Genomic DNA, 20,537 nt, shown 5'->3' on the forward strand with positions numbered 1-20,537 from the left:
GAGAGTATGTCAGCAGCATTCATATGCAATACCTCTGGGGGGGGGGAGGCTCTCCAGCAACTTTCTGCATTGTACCAAGAGCACATCAAAAATCCTTACACCACGTCCAGAGGCATTGTCTCTAGATTATAACAGATTAGATCAGTGGGGGCCAACCTTTTCGGCAGGTGTGCTGTAAATTATCCCGCACGCTCGCCAACTGCCATTCTGATTCCCTTTTTGTGACCAATTTGCTCCCTGCCTGATCTGCTGCTCTGCTTTCTGCTCCCTGCCCTGTCTGCCCCTGTGCTGCCTGTCCATTCCCCTGTCTGCCCAGTGCCATGCACTTGTGGTGCACGTGGTACAGATTGGCCATCCTGGATGGGATCACAATATTACTGCAGTATTCAACATCAGCATAAAAGGGAGAGAGCACCAAATGCCCTCTATCCTGCCCCCTCCAAGGAGGTCATCAGCTTGTCTTCCCTTTTTTCACTTGCATAGAGCTAAGCCTCATGAAAAAAATCCCACTAGTTTTTTTTTCCTTGACCAAAAGATCCACAGTGAAGCTATTTCGGCCAAGAGACTTTCCAACTGGATGCTGTACTGTGTAGGAGACCACAAACATCAACCCACCAATGCGGGTCAGAGCTCATTCAGCAAAACACCAGTGACTTTGGTGTCTTCCTTATGGCACATCCCTATACAGGCATCCGTAAGGTGCTCCACGTATACCTTTTTCAAGTGCCGTCATGGTAAAGCAGATGCTGTGCTTGTTAAGGCCCTCGTGTCGTCGTTCAGGTAGGACCCTGAGGTTCTTGTCCAGGCGGGTGCACGCTCTAGAGTCGCTTGACGTGGAAGCGTGCGTATGGTTAACTACTCGAAGAAGGAAGAAGTTACTTTCAGAAGCTGATGCTCTTTGAAAGGTGTTGTCTGTATGCATATGCCACATCCCACCCTCCATCCCCTCTTCATTAAAATCCTTTACAATCTGGGATTGTGGGGGTAAGAGACAGCAGAGGAATGAGAATACCTGTGCCATGGAGCAGGATAAGAGGCAGGGTGTGTGTTGTGGGGGTGCTGCTAAGGCCAAAAGCCCCTGAGCTCAAAAGACAGAGGCAGAAGCACGCCTGATGTTTTGTTGAATAACCTCTGACCCTCATTGGTGGGTTGATGTTAATGGCCTCATCTCAAAGAGCTCCACTTTTGGAAAATGACTTGTCTCTCTTAAAGTACTCTGTATCATTTAGGCTGCTGGTACTGGGTGTCCTCATCACCACAGTATTTGAACCTATTGCAATCATAGATGCATTCATTTTTGCACCCTTCTTTTTACAGATGGAGAGCGGCGGCAGGGAGTAGATTAAAATACTTGACTTACCCAGAATCACTTAGTTCTGTGGTGCTGCTGGGACATGAACCCAGAATCCCAGTTCAGGGCCCTAGCCATTACAGTCTCTTTCTTGCTTGGGTCATCACTTTCAAAAGTCCTAGTTAGACCCCCAAAAAGCAGTGCGGTCTTTTTGCAGAAATACCAACCTCCTGTAGCCGCTGCTGAAGAGAAGTCGCTGAACGTAATCAGCAATTTATGCAGGCTGTAAGTTTCGGCATCTAAATTTCCTTTTTTTCCCCTGTGCTTTTCTTTATGCATCTAGATTTCTCCCAGGAAAACCGTTGGGTTTTTTTTTCAAAATATTATTAAATGCTTTTTCAAAATGTTATTAAAAGTTGTTAAAAGTTACCTTAGCGTTCTGAGCAGTCCGGGTCCCATCTATGAAAATTAGAGTGACTTTTTTTTTTTTTTTTTTAAAGGAACTCATAATTGTTCTCTTAGGACACATCTACACACTGCCCTGCTTTAGTACTTCCTTTGGGAAGTATGGGCAGTTACTGTGCCATGCTCATGGCACACGGTTAGATTTCACCACTACGTCGCCGTTGCAGCAAGCAGTACCGGGGCGCAGCTGGCAATCACGTGTAAATCGCTATGTCGGCCTAGGACGACACGTAGGCGCACCCATAAGGTCGGAGTCACAGGAACACGGAGAAGTTTCTGTTAAGGTTTCAACCCTAGCACTTTATTAGAATATAAATAAGATGCATCTGCACATCTAGACGAAGCAGTCACCCATCTCGGCTCTCCTTTATGCTGGGTGAAGTAAGAGTTGTGACAAAACTCCTGTGTTGGGTTTTCACTGCTGTCAAGTCCATCTTTGTCTTCACTGTCAGGTCAGTTCAGGGATCAAGTTGGATCTGCTGGTGCCCTCCGAAATCCAGCGTGGCTTGTTGTGGGTAGCTTGTTGGGGAAACCAGTGTAGTTCCAGGTCTTGCTGTGCAGACTCTCAAGAAAGTACTAAAAGCATACGGCTGCTGAAGATCGGCTGATACCAGTGCTGTCCCAGATAGTCTGCAGTCAGGATGCCAAAGACCATACTGACTTTAATAGGTCCTGGAAGGACAAAGCTGTGCTGAATCATGAGCTGCAAGCCACTGCACTCCTAGCAGGGAGGCTGTAGCATCTCCTAGCTTACCCTGAGGTTGAGGGATTTGGCTCTTGGAGGTTTTGCTGTGGCTTGCATCCAGGCAGCAAAGGAGCTGTCCAGAGGATCCTTTGCCTGATGTCTCCCCATTAATGCATGGTACTGAAAATGTGCTTTCGATACCTTTCCCTGGGACCACTTCCACAGCCTGCTCTAGGTGCGCCCATAGTCTCCTCTGAGACTCTTCTGCGCTCCAGGCTCTCGCTGGCACGCCGACATAAGTACCCGCTGTGGGACTTGCACACAAACCATTGAAAACTCAATCTGTGGCACTTGAAGTAATTGTGAGGCCTCCCAATTGCATGCATCTTTTAAGCAGGCGCTGTGACACGATACTCTGCGTATGTCCCAAGAAGCTGAATTCTGGTTTCTTTAGGAGCCATAACTGGATTTCCTGGGTTTTAAGCATCTACATTTTAAACTCAGGATTACATTTAGGTGGGTTGATTTTTGTCACTGGGCTGTTTTGCTTTGTTTTCTGTTTTTTGGTTCATTCTGAATCTTTGTCTGCTGGCAACATTTATTTTTCCTTTATGGGTACAGATTGGCAAAGTGACAGGATTTCCAGGGACAGTCACGGGATTTCATGCCCCTAGCACCGAGAGAAATCACAGTTCACCTCCGTCACTAGCACAGCGGTTCCAGAGGGTGCACACAACCAGGGGGACAATGAGATGCTGGGCTGGGCTGGGCTCTCATGCATGGAAATAAAACAGCTATGCAAAGCCCCAACCCGCTTCATATCCTTATTTTACACCTTTCTTTTTTTATATGAAATCAAGACTCAGATTCTCTTGAATCATTCTAGAAACCTTGATGTGGTTTCATTTTTGGGGTGGGGGAGAAGGGGTCGGTTTTATAACTTCATCAGTGACTGAGCGTCCTTGAAAGTCTCGAACTCTTGTTAGCTTTAGAGAACATCTTTCCTGAAAATCACGTTGGCATTACCCCAGGCGCAGCTTTTGATTGTCCTTCCTGTTTGATTTCAGAAGGTGACCAGTTACTTATTTAAACCAGCCGTTGGTTGAATAAACTATCGCATCTTATTACAGCTCTAGAGTGTGAAGCAAGGTGTTTAGATAAGGGAGTCTTAAAATGCTGCTGTTGGTATATTTACCTTTTTTTTAAAAAAAAAAACAACCCAAAAACCTATTGATTATTTTGTCAGGATTATCTGATGTTGTGTTCTTCATTTTCTCTCTGAATTCACACTTGCAAGTTTTTATTTCTTACTGGACGGATGGCTATTCCAGGTTCTGTCGTACATGTGAATGTCCCCAAAATGTTATCGGGGGTTACAGGTTGTACATGTGGTTTGAGACATTTCAACATCTCTATTTTACACATTCAACGTTTTCAGGCTTTCTCAGAACTTTCAGCTGACTTTTAAATAATCAGGTTCTCTTGTCTCTGTTTGCATGCACATATTTACATTGTTGAGTTTTTCATCCCCTTCAGTTAATTTTGCCTCTGTTATTTTGGGTTAGTTTTTTTTTTCAGTTGAATTCTCATAAGTTTTCTGGGAAGGCAACTGAAGCAAATGCTGACCCCTGTTAAAAAAAATGTTTTGAGATTCCCAGGTGGAGAGCGCTGTCCCAAGTCCTAGGTATTACAGTTGGGAGGGGCGTGTGACATCTTTCCTTGGATGCTACATTGCATAGATGCTGTATTCTTGAATTACTGCACAGGGCAAATCTTAGTGTTTGCATTGTGTGAACCTTTTGTCTTCTCCATTGTTTGGTGTTCATTGATGCTGTACTTCAAGCCCACCTATATGTCTCTCTCCTCCACCTCCTTATTTTGTTCCAATAAACAACAAAATATTGTTTGGTCCTAAAATGTATCTTAATTTTATTTAGAGACAAAAGAAACGTCCTTTTAAAAAAACAAAACCTGCTTTTCTACTTATTTGTTTGGTCCCTTGTGAAAGAATGGAAAAGGAATGAGGTGAAAGAAAATGTTAGGTTGTAGTTCACAGGCAGCAGCATCTAAGTGGCTTTCTATAATCATATTAGGGTAGAATTAAACTGAATTCTTTATTTTATGCTGTAGTGGAACAGGACTGTTCCTGATTTCCATCCCCCCCCTTTGATGATTAGCTTGAAAACTCAAACAGCATAAATGATAGAGCTCTGCAGCAGTGCACTGAGAAACTGGTGTGAAAAAGGTCTGAGTTAGAGTTTTGTGTCCTTGCACGTGAAAGCTCTGGTGCTTTCCTAATAGACTGAAAATGAGACTACTGCTGCTTTATAACAGGTCTGTTCCAACCACATTGCTCTGCAGCTTGGCAGATGGTGGCACGTCAATGGTTTCATATTGATTGGTTGAATTTGCCTCAGGGTAACAGGAGTATGGGTCCTTAAAAATGTGCTTCATGGTTTTTTTTTCTTTTTCCCTTTCTGGTTTTTTTTTTTTTAATTTAAATGTTTTTCTTTAAATCTGAGGAATGGTGGTAATCAAAAGCCTGAAGTTACCTGGAAGTAAAATACCCTGAAAATAGATTCTCACCAAGACCAGCAAGCAAGCTAAGAGTGTTTTATTTACTAAATGATTACGTTTTAATGTTAGAGAAAGTGACACTTTTAATTAGTGCTCAAGACATATGGTGAGTGAGAAAATAAGCTTATTTCATACAACCAGAAATTGCTGCAAATAACCTTTCTCCCATATAAGGAGGAGTGGCTTGAAAGTTAATATATTCAAGGAGGGTATGTTGTAAGTCAGCGCCTAATATGATAAGTCAGCACCTAACATTACTTAAGGGCCCAAGGTGGGAGGTGAGGAATACTATGGGGTATAAACATCGCCTTCACTCTGTTTTTTAAAATCTTCATGCAGATACCTGCATATGAGAAATGCCTGATTGTTCAGACATTGCGCGTGTTGCAATTCCAATAAATACACATGTTTACAGTTAGGTTTTTTAAAAGAAATAAAATAATGTGACCGTAACCCTATAGTTAGGTTTTTTTTAAAGAAATAAAATAATGTGACCTTTACCCCTATGCAGAACCTTTCTGGGTCCTGCTGTCACTGAAGCTGGTTGAAAACGTCCATAGATTTCAGTAGGATTCACTCTCACCCGCAATAAATAAGATTTTTTTGTGTTTCTGTCTGCCTTTCATTCTCCCACACACTACTGGTTTGTGGTTTAAACCTTAAAATGGTAGTTGTGAGCTCGTCAGAGCAGGTGACAGTCTTTATTGCATGTCTGTACAGTGCCTGGCGCAATGGAGCCTGGATCTGTTTCGGGTTTTTGGATACTGCTAGAGTGAATTCAGTCACTTTGTGTGGTAGTAGACATATTCTTTACTGCAGTGATTTAAAGTAAAACAGAAGACATTTCTACGTAACGTATAGAGTGATAGGAAAGGTTGGACAAGCAATTTCCAAAGCGTTTTCCTTGGTTGCATTATTCCAGAAAACGGAGAATGTTATAAACCATCCAAGCCCAAGCCTAGACCAAAAATATCAAAAATCAACACAAACACGAGGCATCGTTTTGTTGATCATAACAATGTTTTGGTAACTAATCTTGCATCTCACCTAGGCAAGTTGCAGCTTGTTTGCTCTCAGACCCCTTCCTCCTTATTAATAATCTCTATTGAATACTGTGCTTGTGTTTTCTTGAACCAGTTTATCGTCCTATATACGATATAGCCTATATCCCCTTTCCTTGGGACCAGTAGACCATTTGCACCAATATTGTTCCTTTAATTATATTTCAACCTCTGCACTGATTAAGTTCATTTTTGCTAATTGATAGGCTTATGTGTAATTTTTTAGATCCATGATTAAGATTTAAAAAAAACCCAATAATTCTCTACTGCGAGTTGTGGGGTTTGTCGGGGTTTTGTTGGTTTTCTCAGGGGAGGAGGCGGGGACTGAAAACAATGCAAAAATTCATTTTTCCTTGCAAAACCGTAGGCTCTTTCTGTTCTGGAGCACAACCGAAAACGATTCCAAGAAAAATCTTTTAAGATGGTTACTTGAGTCGTGCACACTGCCCACCTGGTGGCTATGGAGTGAACTGTTACTTTAAAGAATAGTTTAAACAACAGCCATGTTTGGGGCAGGCTAATCTTGCAAAGAGAGCAGTACATATAACGGGAGTCTACTGTGTGTGCGATAAGGGGGAAATTCAGCTCACTGCCTAGATGTTTTAATGTGCGAACTCTAGGGAAATAACATATTGACTATTCTGTTGTGCGCAGGAAAATTGAAGAACCCTTTGCAGACAGAGGGCTTGCAAAGGATTCTTTCTGTTGCTCTTAAACCCAAATCTGTGGCAAGATGTTTGAAATCAGCAGGACGCTTAATGCTGCTTTGTTAAATAATGAGGTAATATTTTGTCACTTTTTTTTTTCCTGGGCAGCATCTGTTTTTTTTTTTTGGCGGGGGGGGTTTCTCCTTTTTTCATATGTTTGGGAAGGATTCCGTTTAATCTTAGGAAAGTCAGAGATGATGCAAAAAATCATTCTTCAATTTTTTTTTTCTTTTTTTCTTTTTTTTTTTTTCCCTTCGATGCTTTTGGAGAATTGGGTTGTCTTTTTATTTGTGGTTTCAATCGGCTGCTGTTGCCTAGGACATGATGCCACGTAAGGCTTCTAAACTGCACAGAGTAGGTAGTTATTAACGCTGAATTGGCTTCTGGTATAGTCCATCTGGGCTCTGTACGAGAGAGCTTGCTAGCGGCTACTGATGCTAAGATACCCGCAACCTTTGGGATGTATGCATGGTGGAGAGGGGCTGAGTGATATGAGATCACTTCTTTTAAGGGAAACTGTCATTAATGAGTCAAGAAACTGCTCATTTATGGTAAGGAGGGAGAGGGGGACAAACAATCCTGTGATTTCATTTTGATATTGGATTAGCTGTTTGAGACAAGTTTCTTTTTGTGGGGATGGAGGCTTGCATTAAAATATCGCTTTGCTCAGAGGCTGCCTGGCTGATTCTGGAGAGCCGAGATTGAGAATTTGATGCTTTACAAATGTGTCACAACTGTGATGTGGTGGTCAGCCACTTGCACTGAAAGATGAATGGTACTATTGGAAACCCGATAATAAGGTTGAATTTTTCAACAATAGGATTCTGCCTTTGTCTTTAGAGAGAGGCCTCTGAGGACATTTGTGCATTTGGTTTTAGGATTCCTCCGAAAGATTTAGCATGTGTCCTTTTTTTCCCCCCCCTTCAGAAAAGTGATCAATATACAAAGTACGTGGATTTTTAAGTTGGCAAAACAGTGACTTGTTCAGGACTACAATGTGCGATTATTGTTTTAAAAAAATGGCTGAATCTTTTGACATGCATGACATTAATTTATAGCTAACAAAGTGCATTGAAGTTGAAAAGAAAAAAAAAAGATTGCTTTAACCCTTGTTCATTTTCACTAACCCTTGAAGAAACCTTAAGTAAAAATTTGCATTACAAATTAAAGTTTAATATTCAATAGGGTGTTTTATTTTTCCACTAGACTATATGGTAATATAGTAGCTATGCAGCATTTCGATGCTGGTGAATTCACCCTAGTAGTTCAGTTGGTGTTTGAGTTGCATAGGATGAGTTAGGGAGCCCATCCTACAAAGCATTTTAATCTTTGCTAGCTTTTACGAAGCAACACATATTTTAAAAACTATTGGGTGGTGAGAGAAATCCTCTGCAGCCATTTGAATTGTTCATAATAGATTTTGATTGAATTCAGTGTTTTACTCCACGAGTAGAAGGGTTTGATTTCTTTTAAATAGGTTTTTTCTGCTTGTTTGAGTTATTTATATCTACATTTTAAAGCTTAATATATTTCCTACGTTCACTAGTATAAGCTGTGTATTTTTTCTGTGCATGCGTCTGTGCTTTAAAGAAATTTTGCAACGTGTGTAGTGTCGTTTGCAAGATTAACAAACCTGAGTTAATATTTGCATTTAAAAAGGCCTTTCCGAAAATCAGTGAGTAGATATTTGGGAACGTTTATAATATTTGAAAATCAGGTTTTCTTTTTCCAGAAAAGACCTAGGTGAGCATATGCCATGGCCCACCCATGCCAGTGTTCTCCGCAGGTTTTCCATTTTTTTTCTGTTACACACTAGAAATGCTTACGTTACACTAGAGCTTTTTAAAATATTTTCTTTTACCTGAGACCTCAGTGATAAAATGAAACGGTTAAATTACCAGTGTTACAAAGAATACGAGTTGGTAGCTTTAGACTAGGTAAATTTTAATTTGAGATTAGCTGCAAATACAGCACACCATGCCTTGTTATGTTGGATCCTAGGTATTAAACAACTAGGTATTAAAAAAAAAAAAAAAAAAAGTCCTTAAATGGTTTTCATGAGGAAGAAGAGAAAAATAAATATTTCCTAATTAATGACATTTTCAAAAAAAAAAAAAATCCCCCGAGCTGAGTATTAGTGAAATGTTCTTGTTTATCGTTGGAGTTGTGTTGCTTTGTCAGAACAAGAAAAGGATACGTGTTTCCTGTATCGTTATAAACACTAAACGTTTATAATTCTCTTTTTCATAAATCTAAAGAGTAATGAAGTGAGGTAGCTGGAAAATGATAAAATACCTTTCTTGTGCTTTAAATGCTCTGATTAATAATGCCCGGTATATTTTAGCGATGCCGGTAAGTGACAGCAACATCAAACCTACTTTTTAAAATGTATACGTTTAAAAACTGCTCCTGCTAAAGGGAAAAAAAATTCGATTATTAAAATCAATAGTACCTGAGAATAAATGCAGTTAAAATGCACATTAAAGTGCTTTTGTCATATCTTTAAGCCTAGAGGCAGATCATTAAATATGCATTTCTCCGGAAAGCAACTGTCGAGAAAGATAAGGTGGTTAAAATACTCTAGACCTCAAAGCCACACATGCAAGAGGTAAGAAGATGTAGTCGTTGAAGCATGGCTGAGGTATGACACCTCCACGGTGGAGGTTTATAAACCGGAGATGTGGCCTGCAAGTGCTACTGTACTTGTGGGCTGGGGAAGAGGTAAAAATACATGTATGTGTGTTGTTTCTTCAACTGGGCCTTAATTACTAGACACAAGCAGCAGTTCAGAAATCTGGTCTCTGTTGTTGTAGAGGTCACCAAATCATTAACATTGTCAATCTGGCACTAGCTAATTTCAATAGCACCTGATGTTGCAACGCCTCCTTTAGTTTCCCCAGCCAATCAGATTCTGGCTTCGGCTGACAGATGGTCCCATAAATGGATGTAAAAAGGAGAAGCTGCAAGCCAATTTCAGCAAGGCTGTGCTCAGTTGTTCTTATCTACATCCTAGAATCGGGGGGCTTCAGCACAGTGCGCTTTTTTTTTTTATTCTTTTGCCGCACAAACGTCCGCACTGTGCTTTGTGGATCTTTTTAAAAAATAAATAAATCCCTGAAACCTTAGCAAATCTTTAGAAGAGTTGAAGCCTTTCAAGACCCAATATTTGCCATTAAGAATGGTTATGGTAGGTATTAGTAGATTTCAAATATGATTATACCAGTTTTATATATATAGAGATGTAGATATATAGTTTTCCCCCAATCTGCCTCATTATCTGTTTTCACATGAGTTTAGCTTGCTGCAACTGGCTTGTTTCTACATTTTTCTGCTCTCTGTCTGTCTGTCTGTCTCTCTCATCTCTATTGCCTGCATATCCTTTAATAAAGGATGTACTTTGTCATTGTAAGGTAATTGTGATTTCTCTCCGAATAAAGAAAAGGCTCATTTCTAATGCACGGCTGTGTGTGGCTAACTGTGAAATAAATGCTAAAGGAAAAAAGAGGCTTCGGTGGGGTGTGTGTGTGTGGGGGGGGGGGTACAGTTAATTTCCACCTTGGCATGTTGGAAATACAAATGCAGAGCAGAGTCCTTGGAAAAAAGCCTCAAGACTGGTAATTTTGTTTTGGTGGACTGCGCAATAGGTATGGTAATTTTTAAGAGAGTGATTTATATGAGCTTCAGTAAATGCTGCATATTGTATTTCAAAGAGTTTCCTGTCATGACCTCATAAAAAGAGGAGGAGGCTTGTATGTGTTGCAGCGCCTAGTATATGTCGATTTTTGTTGCATCGTTGGGCAGCCGTACTGTAAGAAGGAATGTCAGCTTTTACATAACGCTCTTTTTGCTTTTGACACCGTGAGGGGCTGTAGGGGTCCATCTTTGTAATCACAGATGGAGTGGAATGGCTTGAAAATGGTAAGTGAACGCTGAGAGCTGGTCGCAGATTTCGTACCGTTTGTGTGCCTTGTGCATTTCTTTTGTGTAGCATCGCAGCTCGGGAGTCGGGGATAAAATCCCAGATCTTTGTTTATTTTTAGGAGGATGCGTGCGTGTGTGTGCGTGTGCCTGTGTGCGTGTGTGTGTGTGTGTGCATGCATTTAATATACCTTAGTGTGATGGCACTTCACACTGTTTCCATTGAACATTGCATTTCAGTCTAGCAAGGATGGTCTCTGCTGACAATCACAATGTCATTGTACTGTGTGCCCATCGGATCAGGCAGCAGGCGATGCCTTTTCATTCGCATTTGTGCTCTATTGGGGTTTCATTAAACCATTGCATATAAAAATCAAGCATTGTTTCCTTTAAGCTAGTGCTATAGTGAAACAGAAGGGTGTGCTTTTCTTTTTTTTTTTTTCTTTTTTTTAAATGCTGATGGAAATCAAAGCCATTTATGTGAAAATAGTATTTCTATTTTTAGAGTATTCTTCTGGCAATGAAATCAGAAACTACTCGGCTTATTCCTCCTTTATGTTTTCCTTACAGATTGTGCAAAATGGCATGATCAAATCCAACTATTGCCGACTTTGAATTTTACAGAACAGTGCAATTCAGGGGCGGGGGGGTGGGGAGGGAGGAAAAAAATCTTCAAAATTCATATCATCCCTGCTAGTTTTCTTTCAGTTGAACGTTTTACAGACTTTCACTGTGGATATTTATTATAACTGGGAAACAAAGCTACGGTCTTTTCCATTCTTATAGGATTGTCTTTGTCTAGCTGCTTGTTTTGATGGGTGTAAAACAAATAAGATTAGACTGAGCAGCCGAACTGAAAGCGATAGCTGGGAGGAAAAGCCAATGAAAGGTTGCCGGGGAAACGAGCATAGGGGAAGCTGAGTGGGGGAGCAGGTGGCAATCATGTGGGAATACTGCAAACAGTGTAAAAAAAAAAAAAAAGAAAGAAAAGAAAAAAGCCAAAAAAAAAAAAGCAAAAAACCAGGGGCTACCTCGATTATCTTTGCTGTTCTTTGTGGTAGTCACAACTTTAATTATTCTTTATAAATAGGTGTTAATTACATTTCTGGCTCAGGCTTACAGTGATTTCTGGAAATCTATTTTTAAGCATCTGTTCTTTCTTCTCTGCAAAAGTGGGTTATCATTTGTTTTTTTTATTGATTTTTTTAAATTTTTTTTTTGTATTCCTGCTGTAAAATAGTACGTGCAAAAAAAAAATGGCAAGGCATCCTGCGAGGCAGTATTAAAAAAAAAAAAAAATGTAAATTATATTGAATGAAGTTGACAGAGGTATAATAGTGAACTCCCACAGCTGATCGCTTCTGCAAATCATTTCTTAGAATTTTCCAGCAAATGTCCCTATGAGAACAGTAGGTACAAGGAATTTACTCTAAGCAGTGATTTTGTGTTAAGCGATATTGGTATTTTTGCAAAATCAAACGGGTCTATGGAAGAAGAATCAGTTCAAGGGAGTTCATATCCTACAGCATTTGCGTCTACCAGAATTTATTAAAATAATGAAACCGTCCTCCCTCGTCCTCCCGAGCCCCACCTCAGGCCACACTGTATTATCTACCTGCTCAACAATATCCGCTTTCAATTTCAAGCCGGGTACATTGGTTTGACTTTTTTAAAGGATCATGCATCTTTTGCTAATTGCTCCGGGATGGTGTGATATGGGGGGGCACAATAATGTGGCAGAGCAGAAGTGCATCTGTAAAAAAGGGGATGGGTGCCAGGAGTGTTTAGAAGCGTAGTAGCCTGGTAAGTCATAGCTGGGAGAGGAAAAGGTATAAAAAATGTGCTTGCCCAGAAAACGTTCATCCATCACACATCAGGAGGCACAAGAGAAACGTTTTGAGGATAGAGGACATGCCTCGCTTCCTGTCTTAAGAATTTCCAATTTTTGGTCGATTCATTTTCGGGTGTGTATACTTTGCTTCAAACGTTCAATTCCGATGGGAGTGCTTGGTGTTAAGTTTAAAGGGAATACTTGAGAAATGAAATCTCCCTTCTAATTTGCTCTCTTTTAAGTCAGGCTTCTGCTGCGGTCTTTTCTTTCAGGAAGTCATTGAATGGCCCTCTGAAAACTGCAACGCTTTTTCTCTGTAGGAGAAGAAAAATTTGGAGGTTTTTGTTGTCTGTGTGCGTGTAAGAGCTGAAATGTCATGCATGTGTGTGCACACACAGAGGCACGACATAGACACGAAGAGATGTAATATGGGAGAGAGAAAAATAATATTCATTCTATCTTCGGATCAGTGATGTTATATTCTAAAACTATGAACTTGGGTTGGGAGAATACATTAGGATGGCTTTGATCAGGCACAGCTGCATTGTTTGAGGGTCGCAAGCAGCCACTACAGCTCTATTTTCATTTTCTGTCCAGCTTAGGATTTTGACAAGCATTTAAAAATAAGGAAATCCTGATTTTTTGATTTTTTTATTTTTTAATGAAACACGTTTCTCCCCCTGATCTCCCGCTTTTCTTTGTTTTAAGATTATATTAATGAGCACAGCCTGCATGTATGTAGTGACATTCTTTCCTTGCACATTAGAGCTCACCTAGTGTAGGCAAATAGCGGTTAAATAAGTGAAATGTCATCTGAGATTGCCACGGATATGTGTATATAAACCTGTAAAATGTACAGCCTTTTCCTGTATAAGGAAAACGTGGAGAAAATATAACTACCTTTTTTTTCCTATGGCAATATATGTGAAATTCTTACCTTGGTGAGGATATAGACAAAAAGGATGGAATTCTGCATGTAAAGTTGTTGACGGGCTATAAACCCCAGACATCAGTTTAAAATGACATTGCCAGAGACCTTCCTAATCAAGTTCCCATGGTAGATACAGAAATGCTCTTCCATTATTGACTGAGTTGGTAGCGTTCTTTGCTTTCCTTTTCTCTCTGTTTTACCTTTCTGGGCTTTCTCAGATGAAGTAAACCCAAGTTGTTGCTGACTTATAGTAAGACAAAGGACAGTTAAAAATGAGCTGCAGGAGGTTTTATTTGGCAATCCTTTTTGAATGGGCATGGAAGTAGTCTGACCATCTTTATTAGCTCCTGCTAAAGGTTTTGGTTCTTATTGGAGAAAGTCTAGTTGTTGCATAAATATGACATATTTTTAGTCTTAATAATTCTTTTTTCTGAAAAGAATGTTTTCTAGATTCTGAGGGATTCTTTTCTCATCCCTCCCCTACTTAGTATGCTGCTGGGAGTACTCATTAAATGAAGGCTGTTTTCTGCATGTGATTGCCATACTACTTACCCATTATCTGGTGGTGGACAGTGGTGTTAGCTTTTGTCTGAAATTGCATATTATTGTCTTGCATTTCCTACCAAGGGGATTTGTTGTGTTCCTTGGTAATTTCCACTTTCAGAAAATTTCAAGAGATACCACAGGCAAGACATGAGCAGTAGGAGAGAATATGAGATATAGGCAGGAAGAAACCCAGAACTTCAAATCCACTTGTCTGTTCCAACAATCTGCATCTACCAGACAACTAATTTACATGCCTGGACACATTAAAATATACATTTGTTTGTCTGTGGGACAGCCGACTGGATACACTCCGATGCACTAGCAAATGCTGCAATGCAGTATTTTTTTCAATGTCATTGGGGTTTTTGGGGGAGAAGAGGCGCAAACAGTCTTGCTATGAGCAAGATGATGTTGAAAAGCATGGTACCTCTGTAGGGGAGAGGCCAGATTTCACAAAATTTGCTAATCTGCGTTAGAAAGTCACCCTCCTCCGCTGCTCGCTCACTCTTTCTCTGTGCGAGATGGATGGAAAGAGGGATGACCGTGTATTTGTATAAGTCTGTTTGTGCAGATATATCTTCCCGTCAAATTTGTACATGTGAGAGAAAATGCTGGAATTCATATGAGAACAGAAAGAGCATTCACTAAATGTAAGATATAGCATGGTCTCATTCGTATAGTGCAAAGGTCAATACTTATTTTGAGCCTAAGACTTCCAAGTAACTTTATGGCTTTATTCGCATGCATTTTTGTCTTGCTAGAGCATTATCTATAGAACAGAAAATGATTTCTCTGCAACAAGTACAGTATATCTAATCCTAGCACGATTAGCATTTTCTCTATATAAATGCTTAATCTTTGCATCTGAATGTATTTACCATTGGGATGATGCAAAGCAGAGGAGTGGGGAAACTGGGAATTCAAACACTTTCTGCTTGCTTTTCTTCCCTCCCTCTCCTTCCACCCCCCCCCCTTTTATTTCAAATAATCCATCTTTACTTTCTAAAATCCCAGAATATTTTAGGTGCAGGGGGCTTTTATAGGTCACTAGCTTTACAGCAAGAAAAAGAAAAGGAGGCAAAAGAAGTCTCAGTATGTCACAGGCAGTAATTGTCTAAAATTAGCCATCTAGAAAAGGAAGGAAAGGCTTGAAGGGAAGAGAATGAGGCACAAACATGTGAAACCGCACCGTGCTAGTCTGGGAGATAATGAGTGATAAATTTGAACTGGTGCAGTGCCGTGATGCCCATTAATTTCTCAAAACCTTGACTTTGTAGATTTGTTACTTAGTTTGTTGTTCACACCTTTAATTATACCCGGTTTTGGATGATAGCTCGGGGCACCAACGATGAGCCCTTTTGTTTGTTGTTTACTTAATTAAGTATTTCAGCAAAGAGTTCACAATAGCTTGGGAACATCGGTACTTTGAAATGGGATTGTAATAACACGCTTTTAATTTTCATAACCACTTGATATTGTCGTCTTATAATATTTACATTATTTGCATACATTCATTAAGAATGAGCTCTGTGGTACTGCTGTTCGGCTCCTTTTTCTTTTTCTGTAACGACAATCTGTGTTTGCCCCAGCCATTTCCAAGCTTTTATCCATATCGTATCTTTGGGGCCTCATAAAGCAAGGAGGAAGCTGAGAGGCATTCTTACCTATTGTTCTACCCTTGACTGTGTCTTTGCACGAAGACAGTCTCCCCAATGAAGAAGGTAATCTATAAGAGCCAGGAAATGCTGAGAATCAGCAAGGAATCCTTAATTAAATTGCATGAAGAGACAGTGAGAATGTGTTTGGGGGGGAGGGAATAGGGTCAGTTAAATGGTTGTGCGTGCTTTCTGGAGACTAGCTACACAGGAAAATGCAAGACTGGCTTTGACAATATTTGGAGTCATGATGTATATAAAATGCTGTAGTACTCCCTTGTTGCTAAGGCACACACAGTTGTGTCAGACATTCTGCTGTGATGGGCAAATGATACGTCCTTGAACTCTGAAAAATCTTCCCCCCCCCCCAGTTTCTTTTTTATTTAAAATAGGTTTATACTGGCATAAAACAACCCATAATGAATAATACCAGCAAAATCCAATCTAGGATATGTAATGCATGTGCTTTGAAAAAAGATGCAAATGAATGTTGAAGTTGTAGCGTAATTTGTAAAGCTTCAAGAAAGTCGCACACAAAACGTGTCCGTGGTTGTGTATGCTGGTAGTGGACAGTGACATTGTTGGTGGCTTTCCAGTAGTAGAAGTGTTTCAGTCTTAATCATGTAGTAGCATCTTGGGTGTATTTGCTAAGTGCTGGGAAGGATAGTCAAACACCATCCTCTGGTTTTAGCTCCCTCATAGGCATTTGATCAAAATGTGGACTTGCGTGACCCATTGCGTGACCCTAGAAATTTGCGAATTATGAATTACGTTTTTTAACGAGCATGGGTTGTGCATGTTGGCCTGTGGTGAGTTGATGCTCACTTACACTTACTTTTTCAAGCAGTCCATCTAAGCTCCTTGGTGTTTTTAGGTTACACTTGAAAAATTACAGAATTGAATTGAACTTCAAAATTCTCATTTAGAAAACATAGAAGTAGTAAATCAAGCTCAAACGTTAAACTATAGTAGAAAGTGCTGTTTAAAAGCTTCTGGAGCTTGTCGATGGACCAAGGAAGTTTGTCTCTTCTTCCCTCCTTCCCCTCTCCAAAAGTTTTTATTACAATACTTAAAATTAGGGAAAACGACAATTTCCTCAATTTAAAATTTGAAGTAGATCTGACTCATCTTCTAATACGACGTTATAGTGTACCCAGCCAGAATATAGAGCACTGGGAATGTGGTCCATAGCATTAATTATCTGTTGTGCAGTGTTGCAGTACAGTTCCCAGAAGTCCACATACTTCTTGTAACACCAGAACAAAAGTGATATTTGTCACTGTCAGAATTATTGTCTTTGTGGTAGCCCTTCCCAAAAGACAGTTTCACTTGCATTGATTTTTCCATTGCATAAAAATAACTCTTCTTCCATTTTGTAGTGTTTTGTTGGTAATATAGGTAGTGAGTTTATGTAAGAGTCACTACCTTTTAGTCGTGCTTGTTTACGGGCATTTTTGATCAGGAGGCAGTCTGATTTTGCATCATTATAATAAGGCTCTATATATGTAGAGTGGCTCTGGTTTGAGACAGTCATGGCAAACCTCACAGGCAAAATAATAATGAATTGCTCTACTCAGCTGTATGCTGAAGGTTTGCTCTGTCCCTTAAGAATGTCAGAATCAAAAATCCCATGGACTTCAGCAATTCAGGGTCAGATCTGAAAATGATCACAATGGTCACCATTAAAGAGCCTGCTTAGGAACTGGTAGTAAAATAGTAATGCATGATTTCATACTGGGAAATATTTCCAGATTTTGGGTACCTAAACTAAGTGTTGGTAAGTGTGAAGATTGAAATTATTACAACCATCCTACTTCTACTGTTGATTTTATCCTTGCCCTTCTGCTGCTGATCAGTCATTTCCTCGCTGCACTGTGTCCACCATAGACTGCAAGAACCTTTGGCCCAAGACCTCTCTCATTTGTGTAAAGGAGTGGTTCCCAGTGTTTTTGGACTCAGGGCACGAAAATGCCAGTTCTTAGTTTTCACTCCTTTTTCAACTACAGAAAAATAATAGAGCAGTTCTCTTGCAAAGAGCCCAGAAGGGCAAAGCGGTTTTAATGCTTTGATTTCCTGTTGGAAATCTCCCAGGTTTATCTTGTGAATCATGTTTGCCCACCTAACACTGCTAACATTTCATGGTGCCCTACGGCACCCTTGAAAGGATCTCAAGGCACCCTGGTTGAGAATCACTGCTGTAAAGCATCAGCCATACTCCTGGCATGGTAGAAATAATTGTATGTCTTTGTTACACAAAAGTTGCTGATAATACGTGTGTACAAATGGCATTTAACAGAATGTGCGAATGCTAGAAAATCTTCCGTGTGTGTGCCGGGTATGCTGTTGCTTATTGCTGTTAATTTCCTTCCTGTAAGAGCAGCTGTTCCCGAGAATCATGTCTTTGCTTGATACAGAGGGTCCTGGAAAATTCAATATATATCTACTGTAGTAGTTGCAGTAGTTCTTAATATGATTAGGGATGGAAACTAACTCCATAATCTAGCAGAGTAGCATATTCTTTTTTAGTGTAACTGGGCCAGAACAAACTTCACATTTTCTGCAGTATCTTTTACTTGCTGAGAGATTCCTGAGTGCACTTCAGAATTTGACATTGTATTTGATAATTTATAGAGCATGGTTTATATTTAACTGTAGACATGCTAATCCAGGGAAAAGAGGGGAATATTTTTAGAATCTTTTTTTTTTATTGTCTGTACTTGTCATTAGCCTACTATGGAAAGAAATATTCATACATCTAGACATCTACTGGAAAAAAATGTTGATGTTAAATACCCTCAACATATCAATGCTGCATGTAAATTTGTAATGAATTACTTGCTTAGGGGGTCTTCGTGATTATCAACAACCTTTTATGTTAATATCCAGCCAGATTACCCAACAAGGGATCGACCTTCTCCTAGCCCATTTTTTTTGTACCCGTTTAGAGTCTAGCCTCCTTCAATTTACCCCCAGCGGTCAGAGATGGAGGTTATTTTTAACAGTGACGCAGTGTCACTTCCTGCATTGCCATCACTTGCTTTAGTAGAACTTAATGTATTGCATTTGACCTATGACTCTGAATGACACGGGCCTTATTCGATTTGAAAGAGTGCCTCTTTGGGCAGTTGAGGTTAGGAGAGGTACTGTTGGGAGTCCTGATGGCACAAAAGAGAAGATACAGGCATGAATATATTTTGCATGATGGGTTTCCTACTCATGTTTGAAATGTACATGTCCTGATAATGCATTGATCTTGGTGTACCCATCTTTTTTAACAGGTCTTTGGGGTTCATTTATTGGAAAAATTGAGGGAGGAGTTTCCTTTGAAAGTTTAAAGGAAAGGGTGTTCTGATTTGGCCTGTGGCATGTTTCTGTATGTTTGATGGTCTATAAATGTATAGATTTGTAAGTGCAAAGGAGATTATTATGATCATTTAACCTGATCTGTGGCAAGTAGGTTGGTGTACAGAGCTGTTTTGTCTCTTGATGATTGCATAATACATCTGATGCTCAACACATTTAGAGTCCAGCCTAGGTCGTCTTTTATGCATGTGATCTTATATCTAAATAAGCAAAATATTCTTCTTGTTACGTCTTTTACCATGCAGTGGATTTAAGTCCTTCTTACGTGGGACACAGTATAGACATTTTTTCCATAAAATAATGAGACTAGAGAGCTACTTCTGTATACTAGTTGGTCATATCCACTTCTTTTTCCATGCGAATCTTCCAATACTCAATGTTTTTTGCTGTTAGTATGTGACCCTTCAGTTTGGGATAATCTCAGTATTTTGGGGGCTAGTCCATTAAAATTTTGGTCAGGCTTTGTGTGTTGAAAAAGCAGGAAGCCTTTTTCTTCATGAAAGCACCATCATTTTCAGAAATGACATTGGCATGGTGCAAGATTGTGGCCTTGTAAGTGAGTTATATGTAGGTAGAAAAGTAGTAATATTCCTAGTTTATTACTAATCCAGGCAGTGTCCTTTAGTATTGGACAGGAAAGTATACAGCTAACACAAGACATGCTAATATTTCCAGTGGAAGAGGCTTCACTTCCCTTGTCATCCCAAGTCTGATCTTGGTTGGTTTTGTACCACTTACACTTGAAGGTACTGATGTCTGTTCACAAGTTGTGGGCAGAGGAAAAGTTTCATGTGTATTTAGTAGAATTATCTAACTATAATCACCAGTATATCTTAGTAAAGTCCTACTGAAACGAGACGCCAAGGTATGTTTGAAAGAACTGGTGTGGTTTGCATGTTGCTAAGCCATCAGTGTCTTTGTATGCCTTTGCTTAAATGAAAACAGTAGGGTATAATTTAAAAAATGCTTTGAGCCTAAGTCATATGGAAATGGATTTGACTTCTGAAGTCGCTGAAGCACATTTGAAAATGTTACCTGATGTTTCTAGTGTATCAGTTGCTCCAGATCTTAGACATTCCTTGCTCAGCCTTGTCTTCTCTAGTTCTTGTTAGCAGGTATCTCCGACTTTTCAATTGCAAATTATAATATGGGAGGTTTGTTTAAAATTCTGTTTGAGTTTAAAATATGAGGAAAAAGCATATCAAGAAAAAACAGTTGACCACATTAAAGGTATGTCAGTTTACACCCGCTAAGGATCTGACCAGTTACACTTATCTTTAAATAAATAGATACACGTGCATGTGAAGAATATACCTGGACACAAACAAAAGAAGCATTAGAATTTTTTTTTTTTTTTTAAACTGTCAATGTCGTTAAATAAATAGTAAATTTGATCTAATGAATAGAGGTTGGGCGGGAAAGTGCAAGATCAGAATCAAATTCTAAAAACAAGCCAAAAAAAGGTTCCTTATCCTGTACTTGTATTTTCAGGTTACAAGTTCTCCAA

The 20,537-nt window shown here is 39.6% G+C and overlaps 1 protein-coding gene across 7 annotated transcripts in view; it reads left to right on the top strand.

Moving 5' to 3' along the window:
• Positions 1-20,537, top strand: part of ELAVL4 (ELAV like RNA binding protein 4) — a 111,802-nt gene that overhangs the window by 25,441 nt on the left and 65,824 nt on the right. The window contains exon 1 of one of the 7 annotated variants that reach the window (XM_090048589.1): positions 6,652-6,860. The exons of 1 other annotated variant lie outside the window; for it this stretch is intronic. In XM_090048589.1, the coding sequence (XP_089904715.1) occupies positions 6,813-6,860 (48 nt within the window). In that variant the 5' untranslated portion in view covers positions 6,652-6,812. Of the gene's footprint in view, positions 1-6,651; positions 6,861-9,790; positions 9,974-10,359; positions 10,431-10,534; positions 10,705-12,604; positions 12,669-20,537 lie in introns of those variants that run through there. 5 more of the 7 variants (XM_090048593.1, XM_090048592.1, XM_090048594.1 and 2 more) reach the window with 5 other exon arrangements.

The sequence above is a fragment of the Crocodylus siamensis genome, chromosome 5, assembly GCF_052110815.1.
Source record: "Crocodylus siamensis isolate JL-2025a chromosome 5, ASM5211081v1, whole genome shotgun sequence".
Lineage (NCBI taxonomy): Eukaryota > Metazoa > Chordata > Crocodylia > Crocodylidae > Crocodylus > Crocodylus siamensis.